This window comes from Staurois parvus, unplaced genomic scaffold (genome assembly GCF_062004578.1).
Source record: "Staurois parvus isolate SC_StPar_1 unplaced genomic scaffold, SC_StPar_1.0 ptg000031l, whole genome shotgun sequence".
NCBI lineage: Eukaryota > Metazoa > Chordata > Amphibia > Anura > Ranidae > Staurois > Staurois parvus.
This window is the reverse complement of record NW_028317827.1, coordinates 18,130,725-18,146,413: the sequence shown is the minus strand read 5'-3', so window position 1 is coordinate 18,146,413 and position 15,689 is coordinate 18,130,725. Positions and strand designations below refer to the sequence as shown.

General features: G+C 41.6%; 1 protein-coding gene across 1 annotated transcript in view; it reads right to left on the bottom strand.

Moving 5' to 3' along the window:
• The window catches only part of BBS5 (Bardet-Biedl syndrome 5), an 81,552-nt gene that overhangs the window by 11,975 nt on the left and 53,888 nt on the right, over positions 1-15,689 (bottom strand). The window contains exons 7-9 of the mRNA XM_089660442.1: positions 15,016-15,111; positions 8,471-8,533; positions 2,120-2,254 (exon numbers count right to left, since the gene is read on the bottom strand). Coding sequence (XP_089516568.1) covers positions 2,120-2,254; positions 8,471-8,533; positions 15,016-15,111 — 294 coding nt within the window. The remainder of the gene's footprint in view (positions 1-2,119; positions 2,255-8,470; positions 8,534-15,015; positions 15,112-15,689) is intronic.

Here is a 15,689-nt window from a genome sequence, read left to right as displayed (position 1 = left end):
CTTTGGGTCGTTGTCATACTGCAAGATGAAGTTTCTCTTCACGTCCTGCTTTCTAGCAGAAGCCTGAAGCTTCTGTGCCAATATTGACTGGTATCTGGAACTGTTCAGAATTCCCTCTACCTTGACTAAGACCCCAGTTCCAGCTGAAGAAAAACAGCCCCAAAGCATGATGCTGCCACCACCATGCTTCACTGTGGGTATGGTGTTCTTTTGGTGATGTGTAGTGTTGTTTTTACGCCAAACATATCTTTTGGAATTATGGCCAATAAGTTCAAACTTGGTTTCACCAGACCAAAAACAAATTTTCCCACATGCTTTTTGGAGACTTCAGAAATGTTTTTGCAAATTTTAGCCAGGCTTGGATGATTTTCTTCGTACGAAGAGGCTTCTGTCTTGCCACTCTACCCCATAGCCCAAACATATGAAGAATACGGGAAATTGTATTCACATGTACCACACAACCAGTACTTGCCAGAAATTGATACAACTCCTTTACTGTTGTTGTAGGCCTCTTGGCAGCCTCCCAGACCAGTTTTCTTCTGCTCTTTTCATCAATTTTGGAGGGACGTCCAGTTCTTGGTAATGTCATTGTTGCACCATATTTTCTCCACTTGAGGATGCCTGTCTTCACTGTGTTCCATGGTATATCTAATGCCTTGGAAATTCTTTTGTACCCTTCTCCTGACTGATAAATTTTAACAATGAGATCCCTCTGATGCTTTGGAAGCTCTCTGCGGACCATGGCTTTTGCTGTTGGATGCGATTAAGAAAATGTCAAGAAAGACCTACTAGAACAGCTGAACTTTATTTGGGGTTAATCAGAGGCACTTTAAATGATGGCAGGTGTGTACTGACTCCTATTTAACATGATTTTAAATGTGATTGCTTAATTCTGAACACAGCTACATCCCCAGTTATAAAAGGGTGTGCACACTTATGCAACCACATTATTTTAGTTTTTTTATGTTTACTCCCCCCACCCTGAAAGATTTCAGTTTGTTTTTCTGAGTTTACTGAGTTGTACAGTTTATATGTTACATTAAAAGGTGGAAAAAGTTCTAAAATTATTTATCTTTGTCTCATTTTTTTACAATGAGAGCTGGGAGTATAATTGAGGGGGCTAATGTGCAGAACATTCATGGGTGTGGCCTGAAAGTGGGCATGGTAAAAAATGTGGGATTTGTTTCATGTTGTATAGCTTGTAGTATGCCACCTTTCTCCCTTGGTTTACACACAATAGGGCATAGGGGGTATACTGAACAAACTGTTGCATTAACTTTTACTTAACAAGTAGCAGAGTGTTCGTTTTACCACCCCCTTTTGTTGCAAAGGCAAGTGGAGGAGTGTGCACACATGTAGCGGCAATAATGCTTTAAATGGGTGTGACAAAAATTATATCTTCAACTGAATGGTGCCACCCCAAAACCACAATGGTGACACTGTACTACTTGTAGGGGTGATGAAGATTTTTTTTTTTTTTTTTACACTGATTGCTTTTACACCCATAAAGGCTGCAAAAGCAATCATTTCTCCTTCTCTCTGGCTGCATTCTGGCAGCCATTGAGAACTACTGTGTGAGCTGTGATTGGTCACAGCTTGTCACATGGTACAAGGCTGTTGTGAATAGCCTTGTACCATGTGAGCTCTGTGATCATTCACAGATTTCACATGTGGTAACCAGTTATGTCAGAAGTGACATCTTGCTTACTACTCTGCATGTGATCACTGATTGGTCAATCAGTGATCACATGATCGGGACCTCGCACAGATGTCCCGTACAATGATCGGTGTTCCACTGACAAAGCAGGCACCAGATCGCAGTGCTGCGAGCTCCCAGGGAGCGTGCATAAACAGGGGCGGGGAGGCGTTTATAAACGGCCACCCGCCCCTGCACTGCCACCGTCCGGCCGTTTACATACAACGGCCGGACGGGAGGTGGTTAAGGAGCTGTGAACAGAAAGTGCCTATTTTGCACTAGCTGTCCTTTAATAAGGACATTTTTTGTTCATCTGTTACATGCAAATATTTTTACAGATGTGGCCATGTGACATCAAAATCTTAGTCAAGCCTCTTAAAATGCATACTTGTACAAAATGTTTCAATAGCCTTGAAAAATTACCTTCTCCTCCATTTCATAGTCAACTCCGAATATAGGGCTTGCAGAGTAGACTCTGTGCAGAGAGTTTATCTCTTTTACCGAATCCTGCAGTTTCTCCACTGGATCAATCTTAAAGCCAAGTACATAGCCACCACTCTGATTTTCAAGAGAAGACAAATAACACAATAATATGAAACAGTGTTACATTTCAAGAACATTGCAGTTTTCTTCAGCATTCAGTGCAACTATAGACAAAATACAAAATTACATATATAGCATTAAAACAGCATCTTCATTTTGAGTCCACCCCTGTAACAGGTTCATTCTGCAGCAAAATCACATAGCAGCATTTTCACCCTGTGTGCAGGGTAGTCTTAGAAGGACACAAGCATAGTTTTAAATGGGCTTTAAAGTGGAACAAAACTCTCAATAAACATTTTAATTCATCTGCTGCTAGCATTAGTAAATAGGAAGGTATATTATATTTGTTTTAAACTTTATTTTTGCATTTCTTCAGTTGCTTTCTTGTTTCTGGCCTAGACCAAAATGATGTCATATATCCCAGAAGCCTTGATGTGCAATTGTTTTCTTTCATCTGGAGGAGGGACTCTCTAACTTAAGCACACTCTCCTGTCTGCAGATGGATTTCAGGAAGTAAATGCTACACGAGTCATCTTCCCTTACTTAAGATGGCCATGGCTTAAAAAGCTATGGGGATGTTTTCCAAAGTGATTTCTCACCAAAATAAAGCATGGGACAAGGATGGATGGGAGAGTTTGCTTTAACTATTAAAAATGAATTAAACTGTGTTTTCAGCTTATGGTTCTCAGATTCAGTTTAGTTCCATTTTAAGTAAAAGACAAACAAAATAAATACCCACTATTGCAAAATCCCGCCCACCATAATACAGGCTTTAGTTCCACCTTTAAGCCCAACTGCAGCTAACAATTTTTAAAGGCAGGAAAAGAATTCAGACACTTTGTAAAATATGCAACGGTGTGCATGACACCTCTTGGACTTGTCTCTTACATTTACATCTCACTTCTTTTGGACTTCGGGAGGACAGCTACATTTTGGGAGCTCTGATGCTGGACACTTTGGTGTTAGCTTTTTCAGCTGCAGAGTCCTTTCCAGCTGCTGCCCCCCCCTCCCCCATCCTACTGTGCAATCACATACTGCTTGGTATTATGTAAGCTCATTAAAAAAATACAAAAGCTTTGAAAAACAGGCAGAGGACGGGGGGGGGGTGTCAAAGCCAAGTGTAGTGCCAGGAGTGCCAGTGGAGGACACGAAAAAAAATAGGATTAGGGCTGCTCTGTGCAAAACCATTGCACAGAGCAGGGAAGTATCACGTTTGTTATTTTTTTAAAAAAAGAACACTTCCAAAAAACAAACCTTTAATATCACTTTATGCAGTTACAGCAATATTTTTTTACTTCGGGAAAAATACAAATAAAAGGTGATTATTAGAAGCAACCTGCCAGTGTAATATGGTTTTTTAATCCCCTCCAACTTCCACTTTTGCTGGACAGCTTAGTATGCTAAGTGGAAAAATAAGGCCTCATTCACATGGTGTTTAAAGTGATATTAAAAGTTCATTTAAAAAAAAATTAAAATAACATACATGTCATACTTATCTGCTCCGTGCAATGGTTTTGCACAGAGCAGCCTCAATCCTTCTCTTTTCTAGTCCCCCGCTGGCACTCCTAGCTCCTCCCCACTGCCGAGTGCCCCCCATAGGAATTACCAATATAGTAGTGCAGTCCTAAATAGCAAAAAAATGGCCTGGTCATGAAGAGGGTAAAACCTTCCGGAGCTCAAATGGTTAAACTTCAGCTGTGGTGGTAAAAATCCAACTCATGCCTGTGGCTGGCTTCACAGATGCATGCAATTGTTGGGATATATATGGAGAGATTACCTGTGATTAGGGACAGATGATTGCTCCAGAACACAAGCTGTTTGCAACCAGGAGTAAATATCTGTCACTAACTGCAGGTAATCGCTCCATGTGCAATTACATCTGAACACTGGCAGACAGATGCGGCCACTGTCAGCTTGTCATTGCTTTCTAGGGGCTGAGCAACCACAGCTCTTTGCAAGCATCTGTAAATCAAGCCGCAGGAATTGCTGGATTCTTGCCAGAGCTAGAGTTAAAATTCTGTGTGCACAAGGCCTAACAGATCTATCTGTAGAATCAACAGGCAATATAACTATATTATAGGGGGACTCAGAAAATAAGAAATCTGCTATATAATGTTATTCATAGACTGTATCTAACATTAATTTTAAGAATTTTGCTTATAGCTACTATAAAGGCTACTGAAAATATGTATACAGATCACTGCAGTGAGTATTAATTGTAATTTTGTTTAATTAATTAATTTTTTGTTTAATTAATTCCATTTTACATTGTTTTATATCTTTACATTTACATGCAGACTAAGTTGATCAGAAAATGTGGGAGGAGTTAGAACAAACTGTAACACTGTCAGGGATTTGTGTGTATGAAAGATGAATGTAGAATCCCTGGCAGCTTGGGCTAGGTTAGATTCTTGCTTGCTCCAGGTATTTGGAGATGTGAGTGTTTATGCTTTGTGTTTTATGGTCACATTAGAAATACTTGGATCAATCAACAGTTTACCTTTGTGTATGGCTTAACTCCCTGAAAATACAGAAGTAGACCAGTGTTTCTCAACCTTTTTCAAGTCGAGGCACACTTGAAAAGTACTTTCAGTCCCGACGCACCCCATACTACAGCTTGATTCATGTTATGGTGTGTCACGGAACACATGCAAAATCCTACTCGTTCCTGACACACAGACAAATGTTCTGCTCTTTGGGGGTGCCATTAATCCTTAATGGTACCCCACAAATTGGCAAACGCGGTATGTTTAAAAAAAAAAAAAAAAAAGGGCCAGGGACTTCTTTCCCTGCATCTCTGAAAATGAAATGAATGGCCTGCCCTGTACACAGACACACAGATGTGAACCAAGGGCTTTTTCACACGTGAGGTTGGAGGGCAGTAAAACCATGCAGTTGAGCTGTTTTTACCACCCCCAACTGCTCCCTCTTTAGCTACAGAGATAGCAACTGGGGATGTATGCAGGCTGGGGCACAGCTGAAAGTATACCCAAAGAGGAATGGGGCTGCATTGCACACAGTTGCGGTGTGATGTTGCTGAATTTATGGGGTTAAAACAGGTATTGAGGAGTCAACTTATTGTCTCCTCATTGTCTGTCAAATTCCTGTGAAAAATAATCTGAGCATGGATTGCTTTTCAGAGGAGCGGCAGTACTTGCTGCTATTACAAATGATAAAAAAAAGCAGTTCTGATAGTACAATAGGGGGGTCACATGTACAAACACATACACACACAAACACATGTATATACGTATACACACACACATGCAAACACGTACATGGACATGTACACACAAAAACATGTACAAACACACACACATATACCGGCCACTTTATTAGGTACACCTTGCTAGTACCGGGTTCGACCCCCTTTTGCCTTCAGAACTGCCTTAATTCTTCATGGCATAGATTGGAATCTCCTCAGAGATTCTGGTCCTTATTGACATGATAGCATGCCTTTCTATCATCTCGAACCAATCTGCCCATTCTCCTTGGACATCAACAAGGTATTTTCATCTACACAACTGCAGCTCACTGGATGTTTTCTCTTTTTCTGACCATTCTCTGTAAACCCTGGAGATGCCTGTGTGTGAAAATCCCAGTAGATCAGCAGTTTTTGAAATACTCAGACCAGCCCGTCTGGCACCAACAACAATGCCACAATCAAAGTCACTTAAATTCCCTTTCTTCCCCATTCTGATGCTCGGTTTGAACTTCAGCAAGTCGTCTTCACCATTTCTAGATGCCTAAATACATTGAGTTGCTGCCATGTGATTGGCTGATTAGCAATTTGTGTTACCAAGCAATTGAACAGGTGTACCTAATAAGGTGGCTGGTGAGTGTATATACAGCCCTTTAAAATTTGTAGTACAGTACATTCCCTCACACACCGGGTATAGCACTCTAGGGGGAGGCAGACAGCACAACACACACTCCCCTCCTTTCACCTTGCTTAGCTTGACCGAGCTCCCTCATAGCTGAGCTCAGGCTCATCTGACCGCTTTTCTCTACCAGGATGCCACGGCACCCCTGTGGACCTCAGGCGGCTCCCCGGTTGAGAACGGCTAGACTAAACAACTGAATTCCACAGTACAGGACAAACATTTACTATTTCTACGACATCACAAGATTCTAATCTCTGCTTCCAAATACCTACTCAAATCCTGCAAACGGTAATCAGTGCACATTATTCAGCAACCTACTTTTCTGTTTCCATTCTGATAGTGCTTGACTACATTAGTCATCTTACTACTACCGTATGTCTTAAAATGATAGAGTTACTGCTGTACCTTTAAAAAATGGTTGAGTGAATTAGAAACTCTTCTGTTAAGGTCAGAACATAATAAATAGGTATCTAGCACAGTGGCTAAATGGTTAGCACTTCTGCCTGGCAGTACTAGGGTCGTTGGTTCGAATCCCAGCCACAACACCACCTGCCTGGAGTTTGCATGTTCTCCCTGTGCCTGCGTGGGTTTCCTCCGGGTACTCTGGGTTCTTTCCACACTCCAAAGACATGCTGGCAGGTTAATTGGATCCTGTCTAAATTGGCCCTAGTATGTGCATATATGAATTTAAGTTAGGGACCTTAGATTATATGCCCCTTGAGGGTTAGGGACTAATTTGAATGTACAATTGACAGTGCTATATAAGTACCTGAAATAAATAAAAATAAAAAAATCTAGTTACTATTCAACACTGACTTTGAAAGATAGTAGTCATAGGACTAGGGAACAGAGGGATGCATTTATACCAGACCTGACGAAAGAGATGTAGTTGGAGGTACTCAATTCATATGTAGCTACTGTCATCTCCTCCAAGGATAAAATGATACAGCTATGTTATTATGTATTATACACCATTGCATTTATTCAAGATGGGCAAATGAGACACTGCGACCTGTCAAGTGTTTAGCAGCCGAGGGATCCTTCCGTCACATGGTGTGGGACTGGAAAAGGTTCGGCCACTCTGGTCACAAGTTACTCAGTTTATATCTATCATTTCTGATTTTCTAAATATATGTAGCCCATTAATTTGCTTTCTGGGGGTAATTGAGGATGATATTATGAATAATGATAGAAAAACTTTGAGACTTTTTTTTGTACTTAAACGAATTGTGTTAAATTGGATACAAACTTATGTTCTTGGCTTGGTAGGCTGGAAAAAGTTGGTTAATTTTATTGTCCCTTTATATGAGATGACCTATGAGGCTAGGGAATGCCCAAAATAATTATGCAAATATGGTCTAGATGGATAGAGACATCAGACACGGTAGAGGAATGCCCTTGAGGGGTAGAATTAGTATAATGTATACGACATGTTAACTGTTGGTCTATTATATACATTTGCTTCTTTGTTGTAATAGGATAATTAGAGACAGTAAATCACTGATGCAAGCACATCAGTTTGCTAGCCTTTTTCCTTTTATATATGAAGTGGTTGTGCTGAGTCCATCTCTCTGGGAACCCAGTTAAGCCACACTGTGCAATGTTATATTGTACATGGACATTGATTGTAGATGTAGCTTTGTACTGAGCTTCATAGATTATGCAACATGTGGTGGATGTTTGAGTGTTTACAAAGGCACTTCAAAAACACAGACAGGGCCAGTGTGCCAGTGAATGGCTGTGAACTGAGCCACCATCAGACAGCTCAGATCACAGAGAGTGCACAGAGCTGATCAGAGTAGATCTGTACTGTGTGAAAATACTTTTGTGAGAAGAAGGGAAGGTGCAGCATTAACCAATGACCACTTGCCACTGCTCACACTGTGCCGTAATGCAGCTTCTGGTGCTGTGTAGAAATGTTTTACAATGCCGACCCCTATACTGGCTGAAGGGGGCAGTGGAAAATAAGGATCATATAAAGGTACATGCAGCGGTAACTGGAGGGGCGGGGAGGGTGGTTAGTGCACATTTTAATTTTGTGTGAAAAGGCAAACTAACCATTTAAACATACTGTAGTACCCACCCTTACTTACATTATACTTTAAAATAAATCATCTGCAGTCAATAAAACACATTTTACATGGAGGCCCCTTGCAGATGCTGGCCAACAGCACTAAAACTATCAGGTTCACATTCACTGTTAACAAACACTGCACTGTCAAACAGATATTAAAAGCATGTAGACTTATGCAATGGGAAAAGAAAACATATGAAGAACATTTGGCATTACTGTTATTGGATTTTACACCACTGCCTGAATATGTTTGAACTTTAAAATATTTATTACCTGTTGGGAGCTTTCAATAACCAGTGCTAAACCAAACTTGGAGTCTCGGATCTTAATGGAGCGCTATTTAGAGAAAGGAAATGAAATAGTAATTTATTAATAGTTTTTTTTAACAAGTGATTTTTTTAATAATATCTTAATATTTCACTACTAAGCATACACAACTTTTTAGCTATCAATGACAGACAAGGAAATCTGTAAACTCTCATACCATTGGCAGTTTTAGTTTTTACGCTCTTCTTTTAAATTGAGAAAAGAATAAACAGTGATCAGCCATACTTTTATGACCATCCACCTAATATTGAGCAGGTCCTCCTTTTGCTGCCAAAACAGCCCAGACCCGTCGAGACTTGGACTCCACTAGACCTCTAAAGGTATGCTGTGGTATCTGACACAAAGCCATCAGTAGCGGATAATTAAAATCATGTAAATTGAGAGATGGGGTCTCTATGGATCGTACATGTTTTTCCAGCACATCCCAGAGATGCTCAGTTGGCTTGAGATCTGGAGAATTTGGAGGCCAAATTTGCAATGTTACAGGCCACTGCCATCAGGGAGTACCGATTCGACAATGAAGTGTACTTGGTCAGCAACAATGTTTAGGTAGGTAGTACATGTCAAATAACAATCACATGAATTGCAGGACACAAGGTTTCCCAGAAGAACATTGCCCAAAGCATCACACTGCCACCACTGGCTTGCCCTCTTCCCACACTTCATCCCTTCTGCAGGAAAGAGACGTACACACAATCAGCCATGCACATAATGTAAACGAAAATGCTATTCATTAGACCAGGCCACCTTCTGAAATTGCTCCATCATTCAGTTCTGATGCTCAAGTGCCCATTGTAGGAGAAAGAGTGGAATGTTGATAAAATGTAGTAAATGGTGAACTTGATTTGTGATTAAAAGATGCATATTTAGAATTTTAATTTCACAGTATGGGGTTACCACTCTTTTTTAAAGCAAGATCATATCCCAACTAAACACAAGGCAAATAGAACCACATCACAAGTAATAAATAATTGCAATCAAATATTATGATGAAACTGCAAAATACCAAAAAACCTAAATAAGATAAAACTTGAAGTTATGTTTTAACATCAACTAGGTGGACAAAAGCCACTTGAATGGATATAAATCAAATATATTGTTTTCTTAGGTCCTCAGACTATATAGTTGATTGTTAATGGAACTAATGAAGATTATACAATCATAGTAAAACTCATGTGTGATTAGGGAGGCGTGGCCAGGAGCAGCATGGAGTATCATGCTATAGTGAAGAGCTTGCTAGTACGATATCCTGCATTGCTTATTCTGGAACCCCACAGTCCTCTGTTCCATCTCATTGTGTCCCCTGTGGCTCCTGTGACCAAGCTTGCCATGCCATCCCTGAGAAAAGTCACAGATTCTAGCTCTAAATTGGATAGATTCCAGCGGCAAGACAAGGAACCTCCCAGAAAACATGACAGTGCTTCATCTGATGAGTCAGATCCTGCAGGAAATGAGACAGCGAAGATCTTGGGGGCCATTTCATCTTGCCAAACTACATTACCTACTAAAATAGAGGAGGTGAAAGTGGACATTTCACTCATACATCAAGATCTGCAAATGCTTAGAGACCAACTCAAAGAATCAGAGACTAGACTCCGTAGCATGGAGGAGGCTCTTCCCCTATTTCAAGATGTCTCAGATTGACTCCAGCAGTAGGTGAGACAGCTTTTACAAAAGCAGGATGATTTGGAAAACAGGCTACGCAGCAGTAATTTGCAATTTATAGGACTGCCTGAGGGAGCGGAGGGCTCAAAAATATCGGCCTTCACCTCCTGGTCTGTATGTTTGGTTGGGAGGCCTTCTCTCCCACATTCATGGTGGAGAGGGTGCACCGCATTACGGCAAGATCTCCACCTCAGGGGGCACCTCCTTGTACATTTATTGTCAAGCTTTTGAAATATAAAGATTGGGAGCTCTGCCTCACAAGGTTGGAGGGCAATATTCCTTTTGGGAATGTGAAGATAGCTGTATTTTTGGACTTTTTGGTGGTCTTCCAACGCCAGCATAAGAGCTTCACGGCAGCTAAATGCTGCCTCATGATTCAGCACCTCAAGTTTTCCATGCTGTTTCCTGCCCTCTGCGAGTGGAAGGGGATGAAAGGGTACATTTCCTTGATGATCCTGAGCCAGTGCTGACCAGCTGGAACACAGAGTGGTAGAGAAGCTTCCTGATCTCCACACTTCTATCCACTGCTTGTAAGTGATGAAGATTGCCTCTCATCTTCTATGTGGCCACTGCTTTTGTGCCTTGACTCAGAGAGAACAGTTACTGATGGGTTCCTTGTTTCATCCCTACCTTCCCTTCCTCTTCTTTCGAACTTTTTCCTTTCCTCCTCTCCACAAATAGTGGAGGGTCCCTGAAGGGCCCACTATTGGCTGTCACAGATTGTCTGTTTCTCAGCACAGGCAAAAGTCCTATGATGTGCTTTGCTGGTCAGCTAATTTTCAACCCCCTTTCCCTCCCAGAACATTCATTGTTGTGACTTGTTTGGTTTACTGTCCATCCACTGGTCATTACTGTTTCATGTTAATGGGAGTGTCTGATCCACTGCAACAAAGATGTCGGATTGTTCCTGATCATTTTTTTTCTCAGGATGGACTTTTTCTTTCATTGGCTGTTTTGGGGGGTGTAGGGCAGGGTATAAGGGATTCTATAACCTACTTGTAACAGGCATAACTACTCCTATTTGGTGGCTTAACTGTATCTTTATGTATTTGTTTGCACTTCGGTAACTTAATTGTCCATTGTGCACTGGTGTGCTGACTCCGAGGGTAGAGGGATCTCCCCCAGCATTCATGCTTTGTTACTACGACCATGGCCTCCCTAAAATTTCTTACGTGGATTGTCCATGGTATCAGGGACAAGGTGAAGAGATCTGCAATTTTCTCTTTCCTTATAAAACAATGTGAGGACATCTTGGTCCTGGTAGAAACCCATGTGAAGGGCCGCTTACAAATGGATCTTACATGGCCCTGGATAGGCTGGGCCTTTCACTCAACTTACAGGACTCATTCCCAAGGATTTTCCGTCCTTATCCCAAAATCCACTTGTTTGAGCTGTGGAGATCTGTTTTAGATCCTCAAGAAAGATTTGTTTTTCTGGGGAACCACTATTGTTGATAGCTACTACAGTTGCAAGAAAAAGTATGTGAACCCCTTGGGATTACGTGGATTTTGCATGAATCGGGCATAAAATGTGCTCTGAACGTCATCTAAGTCACAACAATAGAAGAAAATAGTCTGCTGAACATAATAATACACAAACATTAGATGTTGCCATGGTTTAATTGCACATAACATGTAAACATTCACAGTGCAGGGAGGAAAAAGTATGTGAGGCCCTAGCTTAGTGACTTCTCCCAGAGCTAATTGGAGCCAGGAGTGAGCCAACCTTGACTCCAATCAGTGTGATGATATTGGATGTGTTGCTGACAGCTGTCCTGCCCTTAAAAAACACACACCTGTTTTGGGTTTACTGGTTTCAAGAAGCACTGTCTGATGTGAACCATGCCTCGCAGACAAGAGCTCTCAGAAGACCTACGATCAAGAATTGTTGACTTGCATAAAGCTGGAAAGGGTTACAAAAGTATCTCCAAAAGCCTTGATGTTCATGTGTCCACGGTAAGACAGACTGTCTACAAATGGAGAAAGTTTAGCACTGTTGCTACTCTCCCTAGGCATGGTCGTCCTGTAAAAATGACTTCAAGAGCACAGCGCAGAATGCTGCATGAGGTAAAGAAGAATCCCAGAGTGTCAGCTAAAGACCTACAGAAATCTCTGGCACATGCTAACATTTTTGTTGACACATCTACAATAAGGAAAACATTAAACAAGAATGGAGTACATGGGAGTACACCACGGAGGAAGCCATTGCTGTCCAAAAAGAATATTGCAGCACGTTTGAAGTTTGCAAAAGAGCACCTGGATGTTCCACAGCACTACTGGCAAAATATACTGTGGACAGATGAAACCAAGATTGAGTTGTTTGGGAAGAACACACAACACTATGTGTGGAGAAAAAAAGGCCCAGCACACCAACATCAAAACCTCATCCCCACTGTAAAACATGGCGGAGGGAGCATCATGGTTTGGGGCTGCTTTGCTGCCTCAGGGCCTGGACGGATTGTTGTCATTGATAGGAAAATGAATTCCAGAGTTTATCAAGACATTTTGCAGGAAAACGTACGACCATCTGTCCGTCAACTGAAGCCCCGCAGAGGATGGGTGATGCAACAGGACAATGACCCAAAGCATACAAGTAATTCAACAAAACAATGGCTGCAACAGCACAGAATACGCCTTCTGGAGTGGCCCAGTCAGAGTCCTGACCTCAACCCGATTGAAATGCTGTGGCATGACCTTAAGAGAGCGATTCACACAAGACATCCCAAGAATATTGCTACACTGAAACAGTTTTGTGAAGAGGAGTGGTCCAAAATTACTCCAGATCATTGTGCAGGTCTGATCTGCAACTACAGGAAACGTTTGGTTGAGGTTATTGCTGCCAAAGGAGGGTCAACCAGTTATTAAGTCCAATGGTTCACATACTTTTTTCCTCCCTGCACTGTGAATGTTTACATGTTATGTGCAATTAAACCATGGCAACATCTAATGTTTGTGTAGTATTATGTTCAGCAGACTGTGTTCTTCTATTGTTGTGACTTAGATGACGTTCAGAGCACATTTTATGCCCAATTCATGCAAAACTCCACGTAATCACAAGGGGTTCACATACTTTTTCTTGCAACTGTATGTACCTCCTCCCTTTAGTTCTACAATCCTCAGAGAGGGGTTTTCCTTTATTTACAGCTAGGAAATTGATAGCAAGACAGTGGATGTGGACAATACCAAAACTGAGAGCCTGGATCTGTGAAGTAAATAATACTTTGCCCTACAAGAAATTTCTATACATCCATAGGGGTTGCCCATTAAAGTACAAGTTTTGGGATCGTTGGCTGCAGTCCACCACAACATGCATGTGATTATACCACACCGCAGTAGTTTTCTCTTTGAATAACTCAAAGTCCAATCTTATCTGCCTTGTGCACTCCTTCCTCACATTTTTAATTTACAAGAATATTGTGTACCTGATACCCATGCTCTTTCCTTGGAGCAGCTGTTAATACTGTATGATTTTTGAGACCTCTTTGGCCTTTGGTGATCTATTATGTCCTGTTGCACATTATTATGGTTGTTTTTTTCTGTGATCCTGCCTATACCTACTTTAATAAAGATTGCTGTTTCCATAAAAAAAAAAAAACTTGTGTAACTTTTATCAGACACCCACTCAGTATAATTATTTATGTTTACCTGAATGTATAGATAATAGTGGTAAAATCAGTTATGAATGGTTTCATTATCATTTGAAAATAGAGAGTGAGGCCCTGTGTGGGTGGGCTTTTGTTTGCTTCAATCTGGTTTTGCATTTCAATACTATGGGAAAGCAAAACCAGCTTAAAGCAGTTCAAATGCAGGTCAGAAAGAAGACCACTGCAGGTCAAATGCACCTGTCAATGAATCCTGACTGATCTCTGAAGCATGTCAAAGTGATGTCAAAGTGATTCCATTGACTCAAGCCCAAAGACCATTGGCTCAAGTTTGATAGCTGGCTGGAAAAACTTACTGAACCCTAACTAAAATGTTGTTAGTAATTAAGGAGGAACTTCAGCCCTCCCCATCTTTTACTCTTCCCCCCACCTGATTTGATAGGTTATCCTCAAGATAAATACTCACAGGTCTAGCAAATCCAGTGTTGTCCTGCTGCAATCCGCTGATCTACTGTTGCATTCTGGGTCGCATATCTCCTATTTTTTTACTTACGTAATCAGAGGCCCACTGTTGTTTCTGGGTACTTGCATCTAGCCCCCTGATGACACACATGTGCCTTGCAGTGTCATAAGTGGGCGGTCTGCAGGAACTAGTAGGAGGAAAATTGGCCCTCTGATGACACACACTGGTGTATGAAAGAGTACCCTGACATATCCTGGGATGCATGATGTTGGGATACAAGGAGGTCATGGGTGAGTGGGACATTATACTGGTTCTGGTCAGCTCAGTGGATTGCTTTAAAAAAGGCCTGTATTCTTTCTTAGACACACATAATATAACTGGTTCGTAACATTTATAGGTAAAGTTGATCCAGGGAATATCCGATTGCCTCTCGGGGGATCAGGAAGGAATTTTGTTCCCCTGCAGGAGCAAATCAGATCATGCTTTTCTGGGTTTTTTGCCTTCCTCTGGATCAACTGTGGGTACAGGATATTTTTTTTTTTTTATGGTTGAACTGGATATACTCTTGCCTAGGCGAGAAACCTGGAAGTGCTGGGAAATGTTCCTAAAAAAAAAAAATAACATTTGTGACAGGGAGGAGTGCAATGATGTTAAGTGAGTAGGGAGGGTAAATAAAAATCTGCAAAGTACCTAAGCTGCATGCTTTTCAGAGTGTACTATTTTATGCAAGCCATGAAATTAAAAAATATTTGGAAAACTTACAATTTGCAGGTAAGGAATGCTGACATTAAAGCTGTCATTCATGTTGGCATGCCACACAATTCTGACATTGGTTATGAAGAAAGTGCCAAGGTTACCCTTTGAAGAAAGAAAATGCTTGTAAACTTGAATCTGTCATACAATAAATACGCAGAAGCAGCAATGGCTGTATAAAATATATGCCGTTTGTTATCACTGAAATCCAGACAAATAGATAAATACACAGCTTAAAGCCAACCAAACATAAAAATATAAAGTCCACTTTTTCCGCAGTCCCCTACTCTGGGATAAAAAAAACTAAAAGAGTAAACCACTGAAAGAAACAGAATGTGCTCACCTAGATGAGAGTGACATGAGAAATACTGTCATCCCCTGAACATGGTGCCAGGAGGCTGTTAAGCATAGGAGCTCCTGATGCCCACCATGCAGATCTGGCCTGTGCCGGACTTCCCTGGATGGTACCCCCGTGAGCCTACCTGTTAAGTTCAGTGGCTCTAGTCGGGGGTCTGAGAGGTGTGGGCGGTGCTGGTGAGGATCACGTGGCGGCCGGCGGTGGTGGTGAGCCCGGTGAACAGGGCGGTACTACGGCAGCGTGGGGCTGTGATCCCGGAGTTGCCGGTGGGTCCGGCGCTCGCTGACAGAGGCACTCCCTGGAGGCTGGAGGAGCGTGAAGAGAG